General features: G+C 50.7%; 1 protein-coding gene across 3 annotated transcripts; it reads right to left on the bottom strand.

Moving 5' to 3' along the window:
* Positions 1-1,147: 1,147 nt before the first annotated feature.
* Positions 1,148-12,511, bottom strand: LOC116575812 (SLAM family member 9-like). 3 transcript variants are annotated; one of them, XR_004279960.1, is made up of 6 exons: positions 11,668-12,511; positions 7,551-7,910; positions 4,762-5,034; positions 4,151-4,492; positions 3,780-3,957; positions 1,148-1,607 (listed from the first exon to the last, which is right to left on the bottom strand). XR_004279960.1 is itself a non-coding variant. In XM_032317368.1 (6 exons), the coding sequence occupies exons 1-6, from the start codon at positions 11,714-11,716 to the stop codon at positions 1,534-1,536; spliced, it is 1,365 nt and encodes a 454-aa protein (XP_032173259.1). In that variant the 5' UTR covers positions 11,717-12,509; the 3' UTR covers positions 1,148-1,533. The 3 variants fall into 3 exon arrangements, 2 of the variants coding, with proteins under 2 accessions (XP_032173259.1, XP_032173260.1); XM_032317368.1 differs by having other exon boundaries at positions 3,780-4,046; positions 11,668-12,509; XM_032317369.1 differs by lacking the exon at positions 3,780-3,957.
* Between the last annotated feature and the right edge of the window lie 4,548 nt (positions 12,512-17,059).

The raw sequence follows: 17,059 nt of genomic DNA, 5'->3' as shown, positions 1-17,059 counted from the left end.
TTAGAAGATGCTGGGAAGGAAGAATTTCCTCTGCTATTCAAGATCCTTCTAGCTAGACAAAGAATCAGATTGTCACAGACAGATTGACAGGAGAAAATCAGATTTAGTTTTGTACAAATTAAACCCACATATACACGGAAACTCCAAAGACAGGCAAAATGGGGACCATGTGTCGACCTGATATAAGGAGAAGAGGATAGGGGTCTGGGACTTCGAAGGGAAGGAAGTCAATTCACAGGAAGGTGAAAAAGAATAAATGATAAAAACAAATGTCTGCCAGGCCGCACAGAAACAATTGGACACAGAGAGGAATTTTAACAGAATTTGCTAAATTCCTCCCTGTCTGCCACCCTTAGTTCCTCTTATACTGTCGTTATCTATAGTGATGTTCATCTTCCTCCAGCTGGTCCTCTGTCTACATTCTTGGGACTGGGGGTTGTCAAAGCTTTTTCCCTAAGTCTTTTGAGCCTTGACTGTTTTCAGCTGAGCATAATCTGAATGCCAAGGTGGTTGCCTGAGATGGCCTGACAACAGAAATTTCAGGATAAGGATTCCATTTCCTTCCTCCTCTATCAAAAGCAGAAAGAAAACGCACACAATGGCACAGATCCCAAATGATTATGAAATCTGATAGTCCTTGGATCTTAAGAAAAAAGTTTCTTAACTCTCATCCATGACTTATTCATTCATTCAAAAAATAATGAAATATCTGCCATAAGCTAAGTACTCTATTGCCATCGAATTTATGTTGTGAACTAAACAGATACAGCTCTTGGAGCTAAACATCTTGTGGGGGAGACAGAAAGTGAGCAGAAAAAAAAAAATCCAACGAATCAATACGTATTTACAAATTGTGATAATTTTGACAAAATTGAGCTGGGTACAATGATTATGAATAAGAAGAAAGATTTGGATAAATAAGGTGATCAAAAGACTGCTCCAAGAAGATGAAATTTAAGTTCAATCTGGGCTCTCTTAGCGCATTTACTTCAAAGTTAACAGAAGATGAATACGTATATTCACAACACTTAATCATCTCACAAACCCTTTTTTTTTTTTTAAAGATTGTATTTATTTATTTGACAGACAGAGATCACACGTAGGCAGAGAGGAAGGCAGAGAGAGAGCCGGGGAAACAGGCTCCCTGCTGGGTGGAGAGCCCAATGTGGACCCTGGGATCGTGACCTGAGCTGAAGGCAGAGGCTTAACCAACGGAGCCCCGCAGACGCCCCACAAACATGCAACTTTTCTTAAATGAATAAATGAATAAGTCCTCTTTTCTGTCTGAACACTCTAAAAGGTGATTAAATAAAACATAAACAGGTTATTTTAAACAGACGATATGTAGCAGTTTCTTGACAATTTTGAACTGTATGTAAATGAAATAGGTTTTATGTATTAGCAGGGACTGATTTCTCTCTCGCCAGGAGATGCTGGCAGGTGGCGCTTCAGGGACAGAATTCTTTATCTCTGTGTCTCACAGGGTGACACCTTCTCACAGTCCTCTTGGCTTCTCCACTTGTCAGAGTCAATCTACACAATCTGCAAAGCTCCCAGGATCAAAATGAGAAGAAATTCCTTCTTCCAGGAGCAGAGTAGGAAGGAGGCTGAATGAAACAATGACCACAGGTTAGCCACTGGGGTAAAAAGAAGGGACGACAAGAGACAGAAGACAGGCAGGCAGGGGAAGAGATTCCAAGAGGATTCAGGGGACTGGAGGCCCTTAAGGAAGCTGAGTCTGGGGGACACAGATGAACTGCCCTCTGGGCCCCATGCAGAGGCAGGGAGAACATTAGTGTCCACAGCCAACTACCACGTTTCCTCGTGCCTCGTTACACCCGGCACTGGCTGCTCCCCGAATCACTGTCGGATTCACATTTTCCAGGCCTATTCCATGCTGTGTATTGGAGATATAGAGAGGATGAAAATGGGCTTTGGTCTCATTCAAAGGAGAAGACAGACACAGGTGAAGCCCCTAATACAACATGCACAGTACCCAACCGAATCATTTAGTAGGGTCAGCTGCACCTTGTGACAATTGTGACAGTTCCCTGAGGACTGCCCATTCATCCAGACCTCTGTTTCACTCTACCCTCAATTCCTAGAATAACACAAGACACCTTAAAAATGCTCTGGGGGTGCCTGGCTGGCTCAGCTGGTGGAACATGCAACTCTCGATCTTAAGGTGAGGGGTCCAAGCACCACATTGGGCATAGAAGTTGACTTACAAAAATGAAAAATGCTCTGGGTGGCTCAGTGAAGTATCTGCCTTTGGATCGGGGCACGATCTCAGGGTCCTGGGATCAAGTCCCGCATTGGGCTCCCTGCTCAGTGAGCAGTCTGCTTCTCCCTCTGCTTCTCTCCCCCACCCCGTGTTCTCATTCTCTCTCTCTCTTTGACAAAACAAAATCTTTTTAAAAATGCTCTGTAAGGGGCACCTGGGTGATTCAGTCAGTTAAGCATCTGACTTTTGGTTTTGGCTCAGGTCATGATCTCAGGGTCAGGGGATCAAGCCCCACATTGGGGTCCGCACTGATCGTGGAGCTTGCTTTAGATTTTCTCTCCGTCTCTCTCTGCTCCCCCCACCCCCACTTGCACACAGACACATGCTCTCTCTCTCTAAAAAAAAAAATATATATATGCTCTGTCAGGTTATAAAATGCTCCTTCAAAGAATAAGTCATGAGAGTGAAAAGTACAGCATAGGAAATACAGTCAATGATACTGTAATAACTCTGCGTGGGACACATCTTGGTGAGCATTTCATGATGATATAAATGTTGACTCACAGTGTTACACACCTGGAACTAATATTATACATTAACTATATCTCAATTAAAATGACAATAATAATAATAATAAATGCTCTGTAAACATGAGTTGCTTAAATGAATGTAGAGGGGATAATATTTTTATACCTTGATGGTGGGCAGACACCACAAGGTTTAAAGCAGAAAAGTAACCCGAGCATCTCTGTTTCAGAGCTCATCCCCGAGCAGCGTGACCAGCACCCCTGCTGGTCTCTCCAGAGGGAAGAGAGTGGAGTAACTGGGAGCTTGAGCACAGGCAGGCAGCAGTGGGAAACGGGGGTTCGTAACGACACCCAGCTTTCTGCCCCGGGGCAACAGAAAGGCCTGGGCAGGACCCTAAAGGGCTGCGATGCAAGAGAAGGCCCCCCAGGAGCCAATGGCCCAGGGCCCCCGAGGAGAGTGGGCTGAGGAGAACGCAAGTGAGGAGTGGCCCTGAACTTAGTAATGAGGAGGCCGCTGGGGGCAGGCCAGCCACAAATGGTGGAAGAGCAAGTGGTTGGTAAGGAACCAGAGACGGGAGCGGAGAGATGCTCAGAAGGCAGCCGAGAACAGGCAAGGGACACCATGAGTTGGTGTCACTGGGGCAGTGTCCTGCCATGGACTATGGAAACCGGGAGAGGCCGCCCTCCGTGCTGGAGGAGCACAGCCTGGGATTTCCATCTTACAGCAGCTCCAGGCTTCACTGAGGACATGGCCAGGGACGTCTGGGATGCCTCCTCAGTGGGCTGGGCAGGACTGCGTGGGCTGGGGGAAGCTCTTCCCTTCGGGGAGTTCCAAGAGTGAGGTGAGTGCCCAGGCACGGAGGCTGGGGCACTCAGGGTGGCCCCAGAGCCCGCATTTCCTGCCACCCCAGAGACACTCCCTGCTGTGGAAAATCCAACCCTCCTTTCCTTCCACCAGGAGGATAGCAGGTGGAGGTGCTGAGCCCCTGGCCCCACAGGGAGGAGGGCTCACCCCAGGGAGGGATTACCTGAGCAGAGTGGCCCTGCGGGGATGGAGCTGGATCTCTGGCTGACCGGGTTGCTGGCAGTGCAGCGATAGCTGTCACTGGCCCCCGGTCTCCAGGAGACGCGGAGAGTGGTTCCTCCGTGGGACATAACTGCCCCCTGGCCGAGGGGTGCCCATCTGTACTGAACGTCCTCTCCGGCCTGTTGCAGGGAGCAGATCAGAGTGATGTAGCAGGTCCCACCCTTCATGATCTGGGAGCTGACAGTGATATTGGGCTCCTGCAGCTTCTCTGTGCAAGGAAGGAAAGTTCGAGCTCTGAGCAGAGTCTGGTCTGGTCAAGCAGGGGAGAGAGGAAAGGTCAAAGTTCAAACGTGAGCCCTCCATGCCCCTCACCATAGACACGCAGGGTGAAATCCTTGGTGATGTTGATCGGGGGACTCTGCAGGGTGATCCAGGCTCTGTAGAGGCCAGCGTCCTGCAGCGTCAGGGGCCTGATCTGAAGAGAGTAGCTGTCGGGGAGGGCATGCCACCGTCTGCTGCTCAGTGTCTGAGTCCTGGCAGCCAGGACGGGCTGGCCTCCTGGCCCTGGTTGCATAACAGCAGCAAGCCCTCCAGAGCTCCAGGTGACCCTTTCCACTTCCTGCCCAGCTGGGAGCTCCAGGGGCAAAATGGCCAAGTCCCCGAGGAGACCCGTCACTGTCTCCCCCACGGTCTCCCCTCCCAGGATTCCTGGCCCTGCAGACAGACGGAAAACCACAGCTTCAATGCCAGGTTCTTCCCTATGCGCTCAGGGCCACCCAGGCCCAGTGGGGCTCCTGCCCAAACCCCTCCAGCGTCCACACGGGCTCCGGTGGGCCTTCCCCACCCTCCCCCGACCACACTGCCCCAACGCACCCAGCCCACTCCCTCGACAGTGTTCTCCCCGGGGCCTGAAGTGGACCCTGCGCCCCACCTCTGTCCACTCGAGAGCCCCAGGGCACAGAGCGTGCTCAGGTCCCAGATACCTGGACATGAGGACGGCACTGAGACGGGGAGGGAGCTGCTGTTACTGACTGGGTTCTTGACCACACAGGTGAAGGTCAGAGCCCTGTCCCCGGGCCCTGAGGAAACACTGAGGACAGACCCTCCATGGGACACAACCGTCCAGGGTCCCTGAGGTAGCCAGCTGTAGGTCACAGAGCCTCTTCTGCTGTCGGCCACACACGTCAGGATGAAGATACAGTGTCCATTCTCGCCGATCCTGGAGCTCAGTGTGACACGGGGCTGGGCCAACTGCTCTGTGGGCACAAAATGAACCAACCGAGGACTGTGTGGCCTCTCTTCACAGGGCAGGCCAAGAGTCTTGAGGCCAAGACTCTGCCTCCTCCTGAATATGCACAAGGAGAAAGGGAGGCAGAATCTGCCCACAGCTACTGGAGAGTTTCGGGCTTCACGAGGCCTGGCCGCCGAGCATCACTGATTCCCAGAACCACTGTGTGACGTAGGGAGCAGAGGTTGGGCACCTACTCTGTGTAATGGGCTCAGAGAGCTTCAGGTAACTTGTCCAGAGTCCCATCTATTAAATGAGGATTCCCAGACCCAAACCCAACGGATCTGTCCCCCAAGCCTGGGTTCCCACCCCCGCACTAACTACATGAAGGTTGTGTGTACATACCTCACAGAACCGTGTTGTGATTACATCTCTTCTCAGGAAGGGTCTCTGCAGGACACCTCCAGCCCCCGGATGCCCAAGCTCCTAGAGGCCCATCGAGGCTCCCAGAAGATCTGGCCCTTGGCCTTTGAGGGCTCTCCCACTCCCGTGTACTCCCTTCAACCTGCACCCCACCCCTCTTCCCCCAGGACCAGGAGCTCAGATGCTTCCTTAAGGTTTCCACGTTCTGGCTGTGTCCCCAGGCCAGAGCCAGTGAGTTTGAGAGTGACAGGAAGAGTCGCTGAGAGAGTGGACGGGACAGGCTGCAGAGCCACGGCTGTGGGAGAAGTGGACGGGACAGGCTGCAGAGCCACGGCTGTGGGAGAAGTGGACGGGACAGGCTGCAGAGCCACGGCTGTGGGAGAAGTGGACGGGACAGGCTGCAGAGCCATGGCTGTGGGAGAAGTGGACGGGACAGGCTGCAGAGCCATGGCTGTGGGAGAAGTCTGCTCTGTTTCCTGCCACCTGACAGCAGCCCCAGGGGCAGCTCCACTGGGCAAAAATAGGGCCCCACCCACCCAGAATGCCCCCTGGGGAGAAGGCAGGCTGGGTGACTTTGGGCTGCCTCCTCTCCGCGTGGTCCTCTGGAGCCCAGATCCTTCCTCCGCGGCGCCCCCTGCAGGCCCCTTTCCCTCAGCATACTCTCCCGCTCAAGCCCACTAACACAGGACAAACCAGACACTCAGGATGTGGCATCAGGGCGCCTGAGTTCTAATTCTGACTCTGCCACTTTCTATCTCTGGATCACTTTTCTCTGAGACTGGTTTCGGCAGCCCAGAAGAAAAACCCGTCTCCTGCTGCCGGCTGCAGGGCTGACGTGAGGTCGCAGTGACTTGGAGAGCTCCCTGAGAAGGACAAAGTGCTGGCTGTTTCCTTCGCTGTTCCCGCTTCGCTGGGGCGGACGAGAGGGGCTCTCCCACCAGCTCTGGACCACCCTAGTCCCACCAAGGTCCCCGAAGCCCCGGTGTGCCCTCGAGCTGTCTGAGAACAGGGCCATGGCCTACCCAGGCCTGATTTGTGGCAGAAACGCTTTCTCCCCAGGAAGCAAGTCCATTTTCTCATACTAAAAAAGTTGCCTCATCAAATAGGAGTATTTCCCAGTATATGACTCGGACTGAAAAGCTTCTCTGCCTTTCCTCCGTCGGTGACCTTTCCCGTGTTCGTCCACACTCACACCTGCACCTTTTTGCTTCCCAGTGTGGGGGTGTGGGGAGCAGGCAGCTCAACCACTGCCCTTCTCAACCTCGGCCACTGTCCCTCCGGCAAAGACTGGAACCACAGCTGATCTGAGTCTTAGCAAAATGCCCTGGGATCCTCCCAGAACAGGAGAGGACAGTGGCCCTGACATGCCGAAAACCCTCTCCGTCGACCCCAGAGTCTCCCCTGGGATGCACTCCTGAGGAAGGAGCTTCCTGCTCCCCTGCTCCGAACAGAGCTGCAGACCAACCCCCAGAGCTGGTTCTCTGGCAATGGGGTGTTCCAGCCCCTGCATTGTGGCCAAACAGTACTTTTAGTCATTCTTTCTGGTGTGAGGGACCCAGGTTACTCTTTCACATTCTGTATGAGTAATAAGCGGTCTGAATCTAAAACTGGCTTACTGTATCTTTACTGGCTGAATCAGTTGGCCCTCCTTGCTGCCGGGGCGCCTGCCCCCACCTCTGTTGTCTCTTTTGCAGTTTTCCTCCTGAAACAACCCTTAAGTACCTTTAAGCAGCGTGACCCCAGCGCTCCTGCACGTCTGCAGATCTGGCTGCCATGAGTTTCCCTCACCCGACAGACTACTCTCACTTCAGCCTCGAGCAAGCTCAAGAAGGCTGTGGCGTGACTGAGTTCTCGGGGCTGAGGCCCCTTCTCTGCCCACTACAGACACAGGGGCTCTGCGGCCACAGGCTGGGCCATATCCTGAGCCTTAACATTGTTCAGGAGATGCTCCCGGGCAACTCTACTTCACGTGGTTTCTCGTGTTTTTTACAGTGAGCGTGCATTGTTAGCTTTGTAATCAGGAAAACTGTAAATGTTACTGAAACAGATGTGGGAAAGGCCGTGAGAAAGCCTGAAAGACGGGCGCCGCCCCACACCTGTGGCCGCGGGCAGGATACTCACCGTGCACTTGCAGTCGGTACTCCTGGGTGCGGGTGATGCGGGAGCCCCTCAGGTTCACGTGGGCTCGGTAGGGCCCCGCGTCGTTCCAGCTCAGGTTGCTGATCTGAAGCGAGAAGCCTGGCTCCACCACACTCACACGACCCCAGTACCGGGTGTCTGCCTGGTGGAAGGTGTGGAAGGTGTCTGGCTCTCCTGCTTCTGCCAAGGTTACGGTGGCTATGGCCATGGAGGAGGAACGGGACATCCAAGAGATGCTCTCCACTGGCTGTCCAGCCTGTAGCTGCAGAGGCAGAGTGACAGACCCCCCTAGAGTCCCAGTCACGGTCACAGGGTCTGGGTCCTGTCCGGAAACCCCTGTCCCTGCAGAGACACAGATCAGAAGCGTCAAGGGCAGCCCGACTAAGCCAGAGGCTCACAACAGGCCTGAGAGAGTCAGGGAAGGGATGATTATTCCCATTTTATAGATGAGACCGTAGAGACCCAAAGAAATGACGTGGCTTGCCTCAGACGACATAGCTGGCTGCTGGTAGAACAGGGGCACAAGCCAGCCCCTTCCCTTCATGGCAAAGTGGCCTTCTTCAGCATTTACAGTAAGTAATCCACATGTAAAAAAATAATTCATAGAGGCTGGGCTAGGGTTGCAGATGCTGAGTGGAACGGAGAAAAAGGAAAGTTTCTGGGAGGTGCCTGGGGGACGGGCTCTGCGGTTACCCTGAGCCACCCTCTTGCTGATCCAGGCAATCGGTCAGAACTCAGTTAGCCCAGCCACACGAGCACGCGCCACCCGGCAGCATCCCACATCATGGCATGTGCAGTCTGTGTTGAGCAGAAGCAAGCTCTGAGGCTCCGCCTGGGTTCTGCGAGCATCTTCCTAGAAGGAAGGCTGGTGCTGGGCTGCCCAAGCAAGTTGCAGGGGAGTCAGGAGACAGTCATTCAAGACCAAGCTACTCGGGAGAAGAGCAGAAGCACCACGGCACTAGTCAGACTGCCCAAGTTGAAACCCTTGCAAGGTACTAGCTGTATGATCTTGGGAGGTGACTTATGCCTCTCTGAGTCCTGGCTTTCTCACCTGTGAAGCAGGGAGTGCCATCTTCCAGGACTCTGTGGGCTTAAATGTTTTTCAAGATTCTTGATGTCACTGGAACAAGCTGGTGACTGCGCCTTGTTCGCGCTCTGACCGAAACTCAGCAGCGCCCTCATCGAGAAATGCAAAAAACCAGTGCTCAGTCGTGTGACCGTTGGAATATTTTTGCAACACTGCCACGCTGTCCCAGGAAACAGAAAATCTGAAACTGGCCCAGGTGTGCGGCTCAGCGGTTTGGAGTGGCTCAGGAAGGATCTGGGTCCTGATTCAGAGTGGGACACAAGACCGCCCACCGCATCGCTGTTCCCGGGCCAGGTGGTGAGTCACTTTGCCAAGGTGACCCAAGAAGTCCTGGGAGGGTAGGTGTGGGTCCAAGGGGTGGGAGGGGGCTGCTGTCCTGGGGGACTGGGCACCCCAAGCTGGAGGCAGGTCTGCGTTCTGTGCCCCCAGCCAGAGTTCACTCAACAGCCTGGCGTCCACGTCTTCTGTGGGGCTACCTTGGCTGCATCCAGAGAATTGTGCACGCCGACGGGAAGCATAGCAGGGCGGCAGGTGTGGGTATCAGCGGCCCCCTCCTCACCCCACGTGGGACCTGAAATCCGACTGGGGGACCCCCAAGGCGACTGAACAATGTGGCTCCTCCTCCCACCTCAGACGCAGTAGTGCATCAGGCCTCAGTCAAGAGCTCCTCCCCGGGCTGGGCTCCATACTTCCGGTCCAGCCCTGCCCACCCCGGTTTCCTTTAGCCTCTGCGCTTTTGTTGGCTTATTTGGGTTTAAGCAATTACTTCACCCAGATTCGTACAGATGCTGTGTGCGTGTCTTTCTGCATAGTTCACAAGCTCCCCAAGGAGAGTGATGGATGGGAATGAGTATCTGGGTGCGTTAGGCTCAGGGTTTGCTGCCGTGCGGGTGTGTGCAACCTCTTGGTCTGAATCCTGTTTCTGGATCCAAGTGAGGGGAGACACAGAGGGATCAGATCAGGACACGAATCCCCATGCCAGACACCGTGCCCAGTAGGGTAAACACGTTCTCTTATCTGATGTCCCGAGAAGGTGGGGGGCTCTTCTTCCCATTTGAAAGATTAACATCTTGACACACAAAGAGCTTAAGACGCTTGCCCCCAGCCCCCAGCTCAGAAGCAGCAGAAGCTTCATGAAGATCCAAGTTCACCCGACCCCAAAGACAGTGCTCTGTCAACCATGCTGTGTGGCCAGCAGTGGGCTCTCATCGTACCTAATTCCTCCCAGGGACCTGCTGACCCCCATTCCCACCCTACAGCCAGCACAGGACCTGACACACAAGAGCCCCAATGGATGTTTCCAGAACTGAACTGAACTGTGAACATTTTCTAAGGCAGGACCTGTCTTACCCATTACTTGGCCATGTGCCCGGGGGATGCCCCTGTGCGGGGACCACAGAGCACCTGGCCTGGACGCCATGGAGAGACGCAAGCTCGCAGATGAGCTTGCCCTGTGTGGGGATAGGAAAGTGGGGATGAGGGGACCTCGCAGGAATCTCCACGCCAGTTCTGCCGCCGTGGCCGAGGACACGGCTTTCCGAGTTCCCACGGCACCGCTGTATTCCCACAGCCGGCCGTGCTGCCTTCTAGACCGTGCACCAGAAGATGTCCCCTAATCTCCCTGAGCCTCCGTCTGTCATCATAAAATATGTGTAATCCTGTGTGCCTTATCTATATCACAAATCTGTTGTGGGAATCAGAGTTGTTGCTGTTGTCGTGTTGTTGTTTAACTTAGGTAAAGGTTCTTTATAAACTGTGATAGGTGACAAGGGCAGGCCACCCAAGATGGGCCACTGGGGCCTACTGATTATTTAAATAAGTGGCTTAAGAGCCAGTCCGCACGAGGACACTCAGACCCTCTGCTGTCCCCTGAAAGCAGGAAACAGATCTCCCGTGTGAAAGGCAGCCTGCCTTGACCAGGAGGGAAGAAGAAGCCTGATCGCCAGAGGTGGGAAAGTTCGAGCCAAGAACGCTTCCCAACAACCCTTGTTACTTTTTTACTAATTCACTCCCTCAGCCCAAAGTCTGTTCAGAATTCCTTACTAATCAAAGTGCCCAGAGTTAAATTTTCTTTGTCCTGTCAATTCCTCACAGATTTATTGTCTCTTTATCTAAAAAGTACAAAAACTGCCTCTTCAATCATTTCTTTTAGGTCTCAATTTCATTATTGGGCCCCCATGCCCATGTCATAAAACCTTGGTTTTTTTTTCCTCCTGTTAATCTGTCTCACATAAATTTAGTTCTTAGTTCAGGTAGGAGACCTCAAGGGTAAAGAAAAATTTTTCCTTCTCTTCACTGCCGAGTTTTAAATGTATCAAGGGATTCACCAGCAGGCTTACAGGAGAACCCCTTAAGACTAAAGTGGGGACAACCCCAAGGCAGATGACATTCGTAATGACACACACTGGTTTTCCCCTGAAGGAGAATGAAAGAAAAAGCAAGACCAGGGCCTCGCCCCTCACGCAGACTTCTCAAACGCTTCGTTCCCCAACTCTGGTTCCCAAGCCTATTTCTTGCCACCGCTCAGGTCCTCGGGGACAGGAGCAAGCAATAAGAATCTAAAGGGACAGAAACAGCCACTAAGTGTCAGGCTGAGATCCCCTACTGGAGTCATTTTTGGGACACAGTAAGCCCAATTCATGATGAAGGGTCACTCATGGGGGCTGGTAGGAGAGGGAGGAGAGGCAAAGAGATATAAAAGGATCATGACTGAAATGGCAAGATGGAGATGGGGCAGGTCCTCGATCTCATGCCCCCACCATCTGCCTGTGTGGGGATGCCCAGGGCTCCCTGTGACTCATTAGCAGAGGAAATGTGAGCATGACGAGGTCACAGTGTGGGCCTGCACGGTCTGAGGTGGTAGCACGTGCAACACACACACACACACACACACACACACACACACACAGCCTGGCTCCCAGAGAGGCGGCACCTTCAGTGAAACTCACCCTTGGCAAGAGAAATGTGCAGCAGGTAGAGGTGCCTGGGAGGCAATGGCAGGAACAGACTTACCCGTGAAAGGACCAAGCAGGAGCAGGAACCCTGGTAGAGAAAGACCCATAGTAGTCACCAGCAGAATGGCCTCCCTCAGGACAGCTGACCAGCTGTGAATGTATAAATGTCAGCCCACAAATATTTCCTCTTTCTAGAGTTCACCGCAGTAATCACGTGTAACTTTGAAGTCACAGGATGTAGACATGAGACGACACATGAGAAAGGCCAGGGGAGCTATGACTTAAAAGTCAAAGCTGACAATGTCTCAGCCGTGCTTTAAAGCCTTCAGAAGCTCCCCCATCCCCTACAAGGCAAAATCAGACTCACAGCTCTGGGAGAAGAGGCTTTTCCTGTTCTCTTGCTTCTAGTCAAGCTTGACCTAATGCCATGTCACCACATCTCCCATCTTGGGCTCCAGTCACCACAGACTGTTTCTAGAGTCTCCCCCAAAACCCCCTAGGATTTCTCAGCCCTGTACGTTGGCTCCCGCAAATCTGCTTCCTGGGTCACCCAAGTCTCTGCCCCCTGCCTCACCCACCACACCCTAGGCTTCCTTTCTCATACTTCAATTCCCAGCGCTTAGCACAGTGTCGGCGCATAACAGGGGATTCTCACCTACATGGTTGCTGAGCACATGGGCAGACACTGGCTCACCAGGCAGAGAAAAGCAGGCCCGGAATGGCTCAGAGCTGGGTGCAGTGGAGTGGATATGACGCTTTATGATTTGAATCATGCCTCTGCTGCTCAGTTATGATCTTAGCAAACTAATTCCCCGGCAATAAGACTTCCCCATTATCATTTATTTCCTTGAAGATGCTTTTTGTGCATAAAAAAATTATCCATAAGCTATTTTGTCTTTAAAACTTCATACTCAAGCTTCCCTACGACCCAGCAATCGCACTACTCAGTATTTATTCTAAAGATACAAATGTAGTGATCCAAAGGGGCATGTGCACCCGAATGTTTATAGCAGCAATGTCCACAATAGCCAAAAACTATGGAAAGAACCTAGATGTCCATCAACAGATGAACAGATAAAGAAGATGTGGTATATATACACAATGGAATACTATGCAGCCATCAAAAGAAATGAAATCTTGCCATTTGCGATGATGTGGATAGAACTAGAGGATATTATGCTTAGCGAAATTAGTCAGAGAAAGACAATATTCATATGATCTCCCTGATATGAGGAAATGGAGATGTAATGTGGGGGCTTAGCAGGGGAGGAAAAGAATAAATGAAACAAGATGAGATCGGGAGGGAGACAAACCATAAGAGACTCTTTTTTTTTTTTTAAAGATTTTTTATTTATTTATTTGACAGAGAGAAATCACAAGTAGATGGAGAGGCAGGCAGAGAGAGAGAGGAGGAAGCAGGCTCCCTGCCAAGCAGAGAGCCCGATGCGGGACTCGATCCCAGGACCCTGAGATCATGACCTGAGCCGAAGGCAGCGGCTTAACCCACTGAGCCACCCAGGCGCCCAAGAGACTCTTAATCTCACAAAACAAACTGAGGGTTGCCAGAGGAAGGAAGGGTGTTGGGAGAGAGAGTTGGGGTTATGGACATTGGGGAGGGTGTGTGCTATGGTGAGTGCTGTGAAGTGTGTAAACCTGGCGATTCACAGACCTGTACCCCTGGGGATAAAAATACATTATGTGTTAATTTAAAAATTTTTTTAAAAAGACTTCATACTCAATTTACCAAAAAAATACAAACAAACAAATTTACGACCTTGGCCAGCCTTAAGTGCAATTCAGCTTATGAATCACATTCTGTTTACAAATCTGGCTGCATTTAACCTCCTTTGGGTGACTATTGATCGTATTTGACTCACTTTACAAGTTTATGAATTGATTTCTTTAAGGACTTTAAATCTCTCTATTGAATGTAATGTACTTAGTTTCCTTTTAAAGTACTTTCTTTTTTTCAGAGTTGAAAACAGATTTTATGCTACAGTGCTTCTGCTTGTTCTTCTTATTTTAATATATAAGATATAAATATATTTTTAATACTATTATTTTTACTCCCAGAGAGTTAACACACAGGAGAGTTGTCGGTTTCAGGTACACAATATAGGCATTCAGCGCTTCCACGCTTCTCCTGGCTCATCCCCAACACCTCTTACCCCCACCCCCCAACCACCTTGGATAAAGTATTTGAATCAATAAATAAGATTCCCCCAAATATTTTTTTAAAAGCTTATAAATCTAGTACACCAGACTTATAAGTAGGGCGATTCTTTTTTATTTTGCGGGGGGGGGGGGGTTGTATTTATTTATTTGACAGAGAGAGAGTGAGCAAACACATAAGCAAGGGGAGCAGCAGAGGGGAGGGAGAAACAGGCTCTCTGCTGAGCAGGGAGCCCGACACAGGGCTCCATCCCAGGACCCCAGGATCATGAGGCAGATGCTTAACCAACTGAGCTACCCAGACGCCCCATAAATAGGGTAATTCTTAAGTAGTCTTCAAATATTCAATATTTGACATAGACTTAGGTTCACCTGCAATAGCGTTGCATGGTTACAGATGGCCACTGCATGTGCAGTAAGCATAACGTACAGATGTGTCCAGTCATGATGTCGTACCTCCAAAACTCATGTAACATTGTCTGCTAACCGTACTTCAACAGAAATTTATTAATTAAAATAAATAAAATCACAAATGCAAATCAATTACTCAAATACATAGTTCAAATTGGAACCACGAATGATTACTTTAATAAGCTGAATGTCTCAAATAATACATATATGTAAGTAAAAAGTACTAACTGATACCTTGAACATGCCTACTCTGAATTCCTTATCTTTCCAGCACTGAAAGGTTCATAAAGGACACAGTTATGTCATCTCCACTCCTGCTGTTTTTGCCTCATCAACAAAGGTTGCTTAAACACCAGAAACATTACTGAGATTTCAGCTGTTGGTACCTAGCCAGGTCCCTTTGTCTATGTCCTCTGAAAGGCTGGTCTCAGGTGCTTGGGTGGCTCACTTGGTTAAGCATCCGACCCTTGTTTTTGGCTCAGGTCATCATCTCATGGTTGTGGGATGGGGCCCTGTAGCAGGCTGTGCACTCAGCAGGGAGTCTGCTTGAAGATTCTCTCCCTCTGCCCTCCCCCGCTCCCAGAGAGAGAGAGAGAGAGAGAGAGAGAGAGAGAGAGAGTGTGTGTGTGTGTGTGTGTGTGTGTGTGTGTATGCACTCTCTATCTCCCTCTCTCTAATAAATAAATAAATAAATCTAAAAAAAAGAAGAAGAAGAAGGCTGGTCTCATAGCCTGTGTCCCTCAATTCAACTTGCCACACTGTGATATCACCTAATTCTTTCTTTGCTTTACTCTAACTGTAGCCCTTGATTTGATGTTACATTTCTTTCAGCTCTTAAGATATTTAACTATCTTTCCATTGAGGTGTAAGAAGTTTGAAACTTGTTGAAATTCTGTATTCTTTTCATATTGTTCCAATCTGCAGGAGTATAAACATGTAAAAACCCCCACATAATACTCAAAGTGAAGTTAAAAAAAAAAACATACAGTTGTGTAAAAGGCAGGGTCATCTTCGTTGCAAACTTAATGAAGGGCCTGTTAGAACTAGTGGTGACTGTAAGCAGCAGAACTTGGGACAGTGACTGCAGAATCCAAATCACAGCCCAGGCCGAGATTTGATGATACCTGGAGGCAATGCCCGGTAGATGGGTGATTCTGGCACCTGTGCCTGTGCCTGGCTGGGTTCCTGGGACAGCAGAAGGAATTCCAGAAATTTCCAGCTATCTGCTCACATTTACTGACCTGGACCAAGGACACGGAGAAGCTGAAAATAACCAACTCCACCTGCCTCCTCCCTGAATCCCAGCACAAGATGTCTGCGTCCACAGCTCACTGAGAATATTAGCCCTCGCTGTGTGAAGTCGGGGACTGGGTGAGCCCAGGACACATTGGCCAACTGCATTATATCAAAACTCATATTCCTTTAGGTTTTTACTTACTTCAATGCTTATACTTCAATTCTATGTATCACAGACTGCCCATCCGGGTTCACCACTACCATGGTTATTCGAGGGACGTCTACCTTCAGTGTCTTCGTCTCTAAAATGAGGATGGCAGGAGTACCAACCAAATAAGGTTGGCTTGAGGATTAGAAGAAAACTTACATAAAGCACAAAGCATCACTCATAGTCATTACTCAGTAAATGTTAGCAATGATTTTTATTATCATCAGTGTCCTCGAACCACCTCCCACGCAGAGTGTGGCAGCTCTCGTGCTCTTACCTGGGCTCCTTAACAACTCCCTACTTGTCCTCTTAGCACAGTCCCATTCCTTCTATCCCCTCCCCACTGCTGCTGGAGCAAGCTTCCAAACGGGTCCTTGAATAACACTGCACCCCTGTTTAAAAACACCTGCTAGGGGCACCTGAGTGGCTCAGTGGGTTAAAGGCTCTGCCTTCGGCTCAGGTCATGATCCTGGGGTCCTCGGATCAAGCCCCATGTCTGGCTCTTTGCTCAGCGGGGAGCCTGCTTCTTCCTCTCTCTGCCTCTCTGCCTACTCGTGATCTCTCTCTCTGTGTCAAATAAATAAATAAAATCTTTAAAAAAAAAAAAAAACACCTGCTAGATGGAGGAAGGGCACTAGGAAGGGCACATGAGACAATGAACACTCTGTGTTACACGCAACTGATAAAATATGGAACACGACATCGAAAACTAATGATGGCTAATTGAATATGTTGGCTAGTTGAATTCTAATTTAAAAAAAAAAAAAACCTGCCTACCAGATGCTCTCTGCCTCTAGTCTGATGTCTTGGTGAGTTTGTGCTGCTGTAACAGCAGTGCCAGAGACGGGGGCTTATAAACAGCAGAGCTTGACTTCTGACAGTTCTGACGGAGGCAGGGAGGTCGAGGGATGGAGGCACCAGTAACTCAGCATCCGGAGAGGCCCCACCTCCTGCGTCATAGACGGTGTCTTCGCACTCTCCCCTCACGCGGCCGGAGGGGCGAGGGAGCACTCTGGGGTCTCCTGCAGGCAGACACTAATTCTGTACATGAGGGCTCTACGCTCACGACCTAATCACGTCTCAAAAGCCCCGCCTCCTAATGCCACCCCTTTGGAAATAAGACTTCAACATATGAATTTGGGGGACGGGGGACGGGACACAAATTTTGAGTTCGTAGTATCGGGTTATAAGACCCTTGATCTGGGCTCCAGAGACCGCTCCTGGCCATGCGTCCTGCAGTTCTCTCTAGACAGCCACACTCCAGCCCCAGGGCCAGGACTAGCGGGATGCAAGAGAGGCACCTGCCGCACAAAATTTAAGGAGGCCTCGCTCTGAAGCTTGCACGTGCCCTCTGATGGCAGATGCCTGCCGTCCTCGTGGTCCGCTCTCTCCCTCCGTCCCGTCTCCCAGACTTCCTGGGCTC

The sequence above is a fragment of the Mustela erminea genome, chromosome 17 (assembly GCF_009829155.1).
Source record: "Mustela erminea isolate mMusErm1 chromosome 17, mMusErm1.Pri, whole genome shotgun sequence".
NCBI lineage: Eukaryota > Metazoa > Chordata > Mammalia > Carnivora > Mustelidae > Mustela > Mustela erminea.
The sequence above is the reverse complement of the archived record's forward strand: the minus strand, read 5'-3'. Positions and strand labels throughout refer to the sequence as shown.

Coding starts and splice junctions, on each gene's coding strand:
- LOC116575812 (XM_032317368.1), bottom strand. CDS start 11,716: ATGGGTCTTTCTCTACCAGGGTTCCTGCTCCTGCTTGGTCCTTTCACG. Junction 7,911..11,667: donor CCTGCTTGGTCCTTTCACGG/GTAAGTCTGTTC, acceptor GTGTCTCTGCAG/GGACAGGGGTTTCCGGACAG. Junction 4,493..4,761: donor AGTGCCGTCCTCATGTCCAG/GTATCTGGGACC, acceptor GTCTGTCTGCAG/GGCCAGGAATCCTGGGAGGG.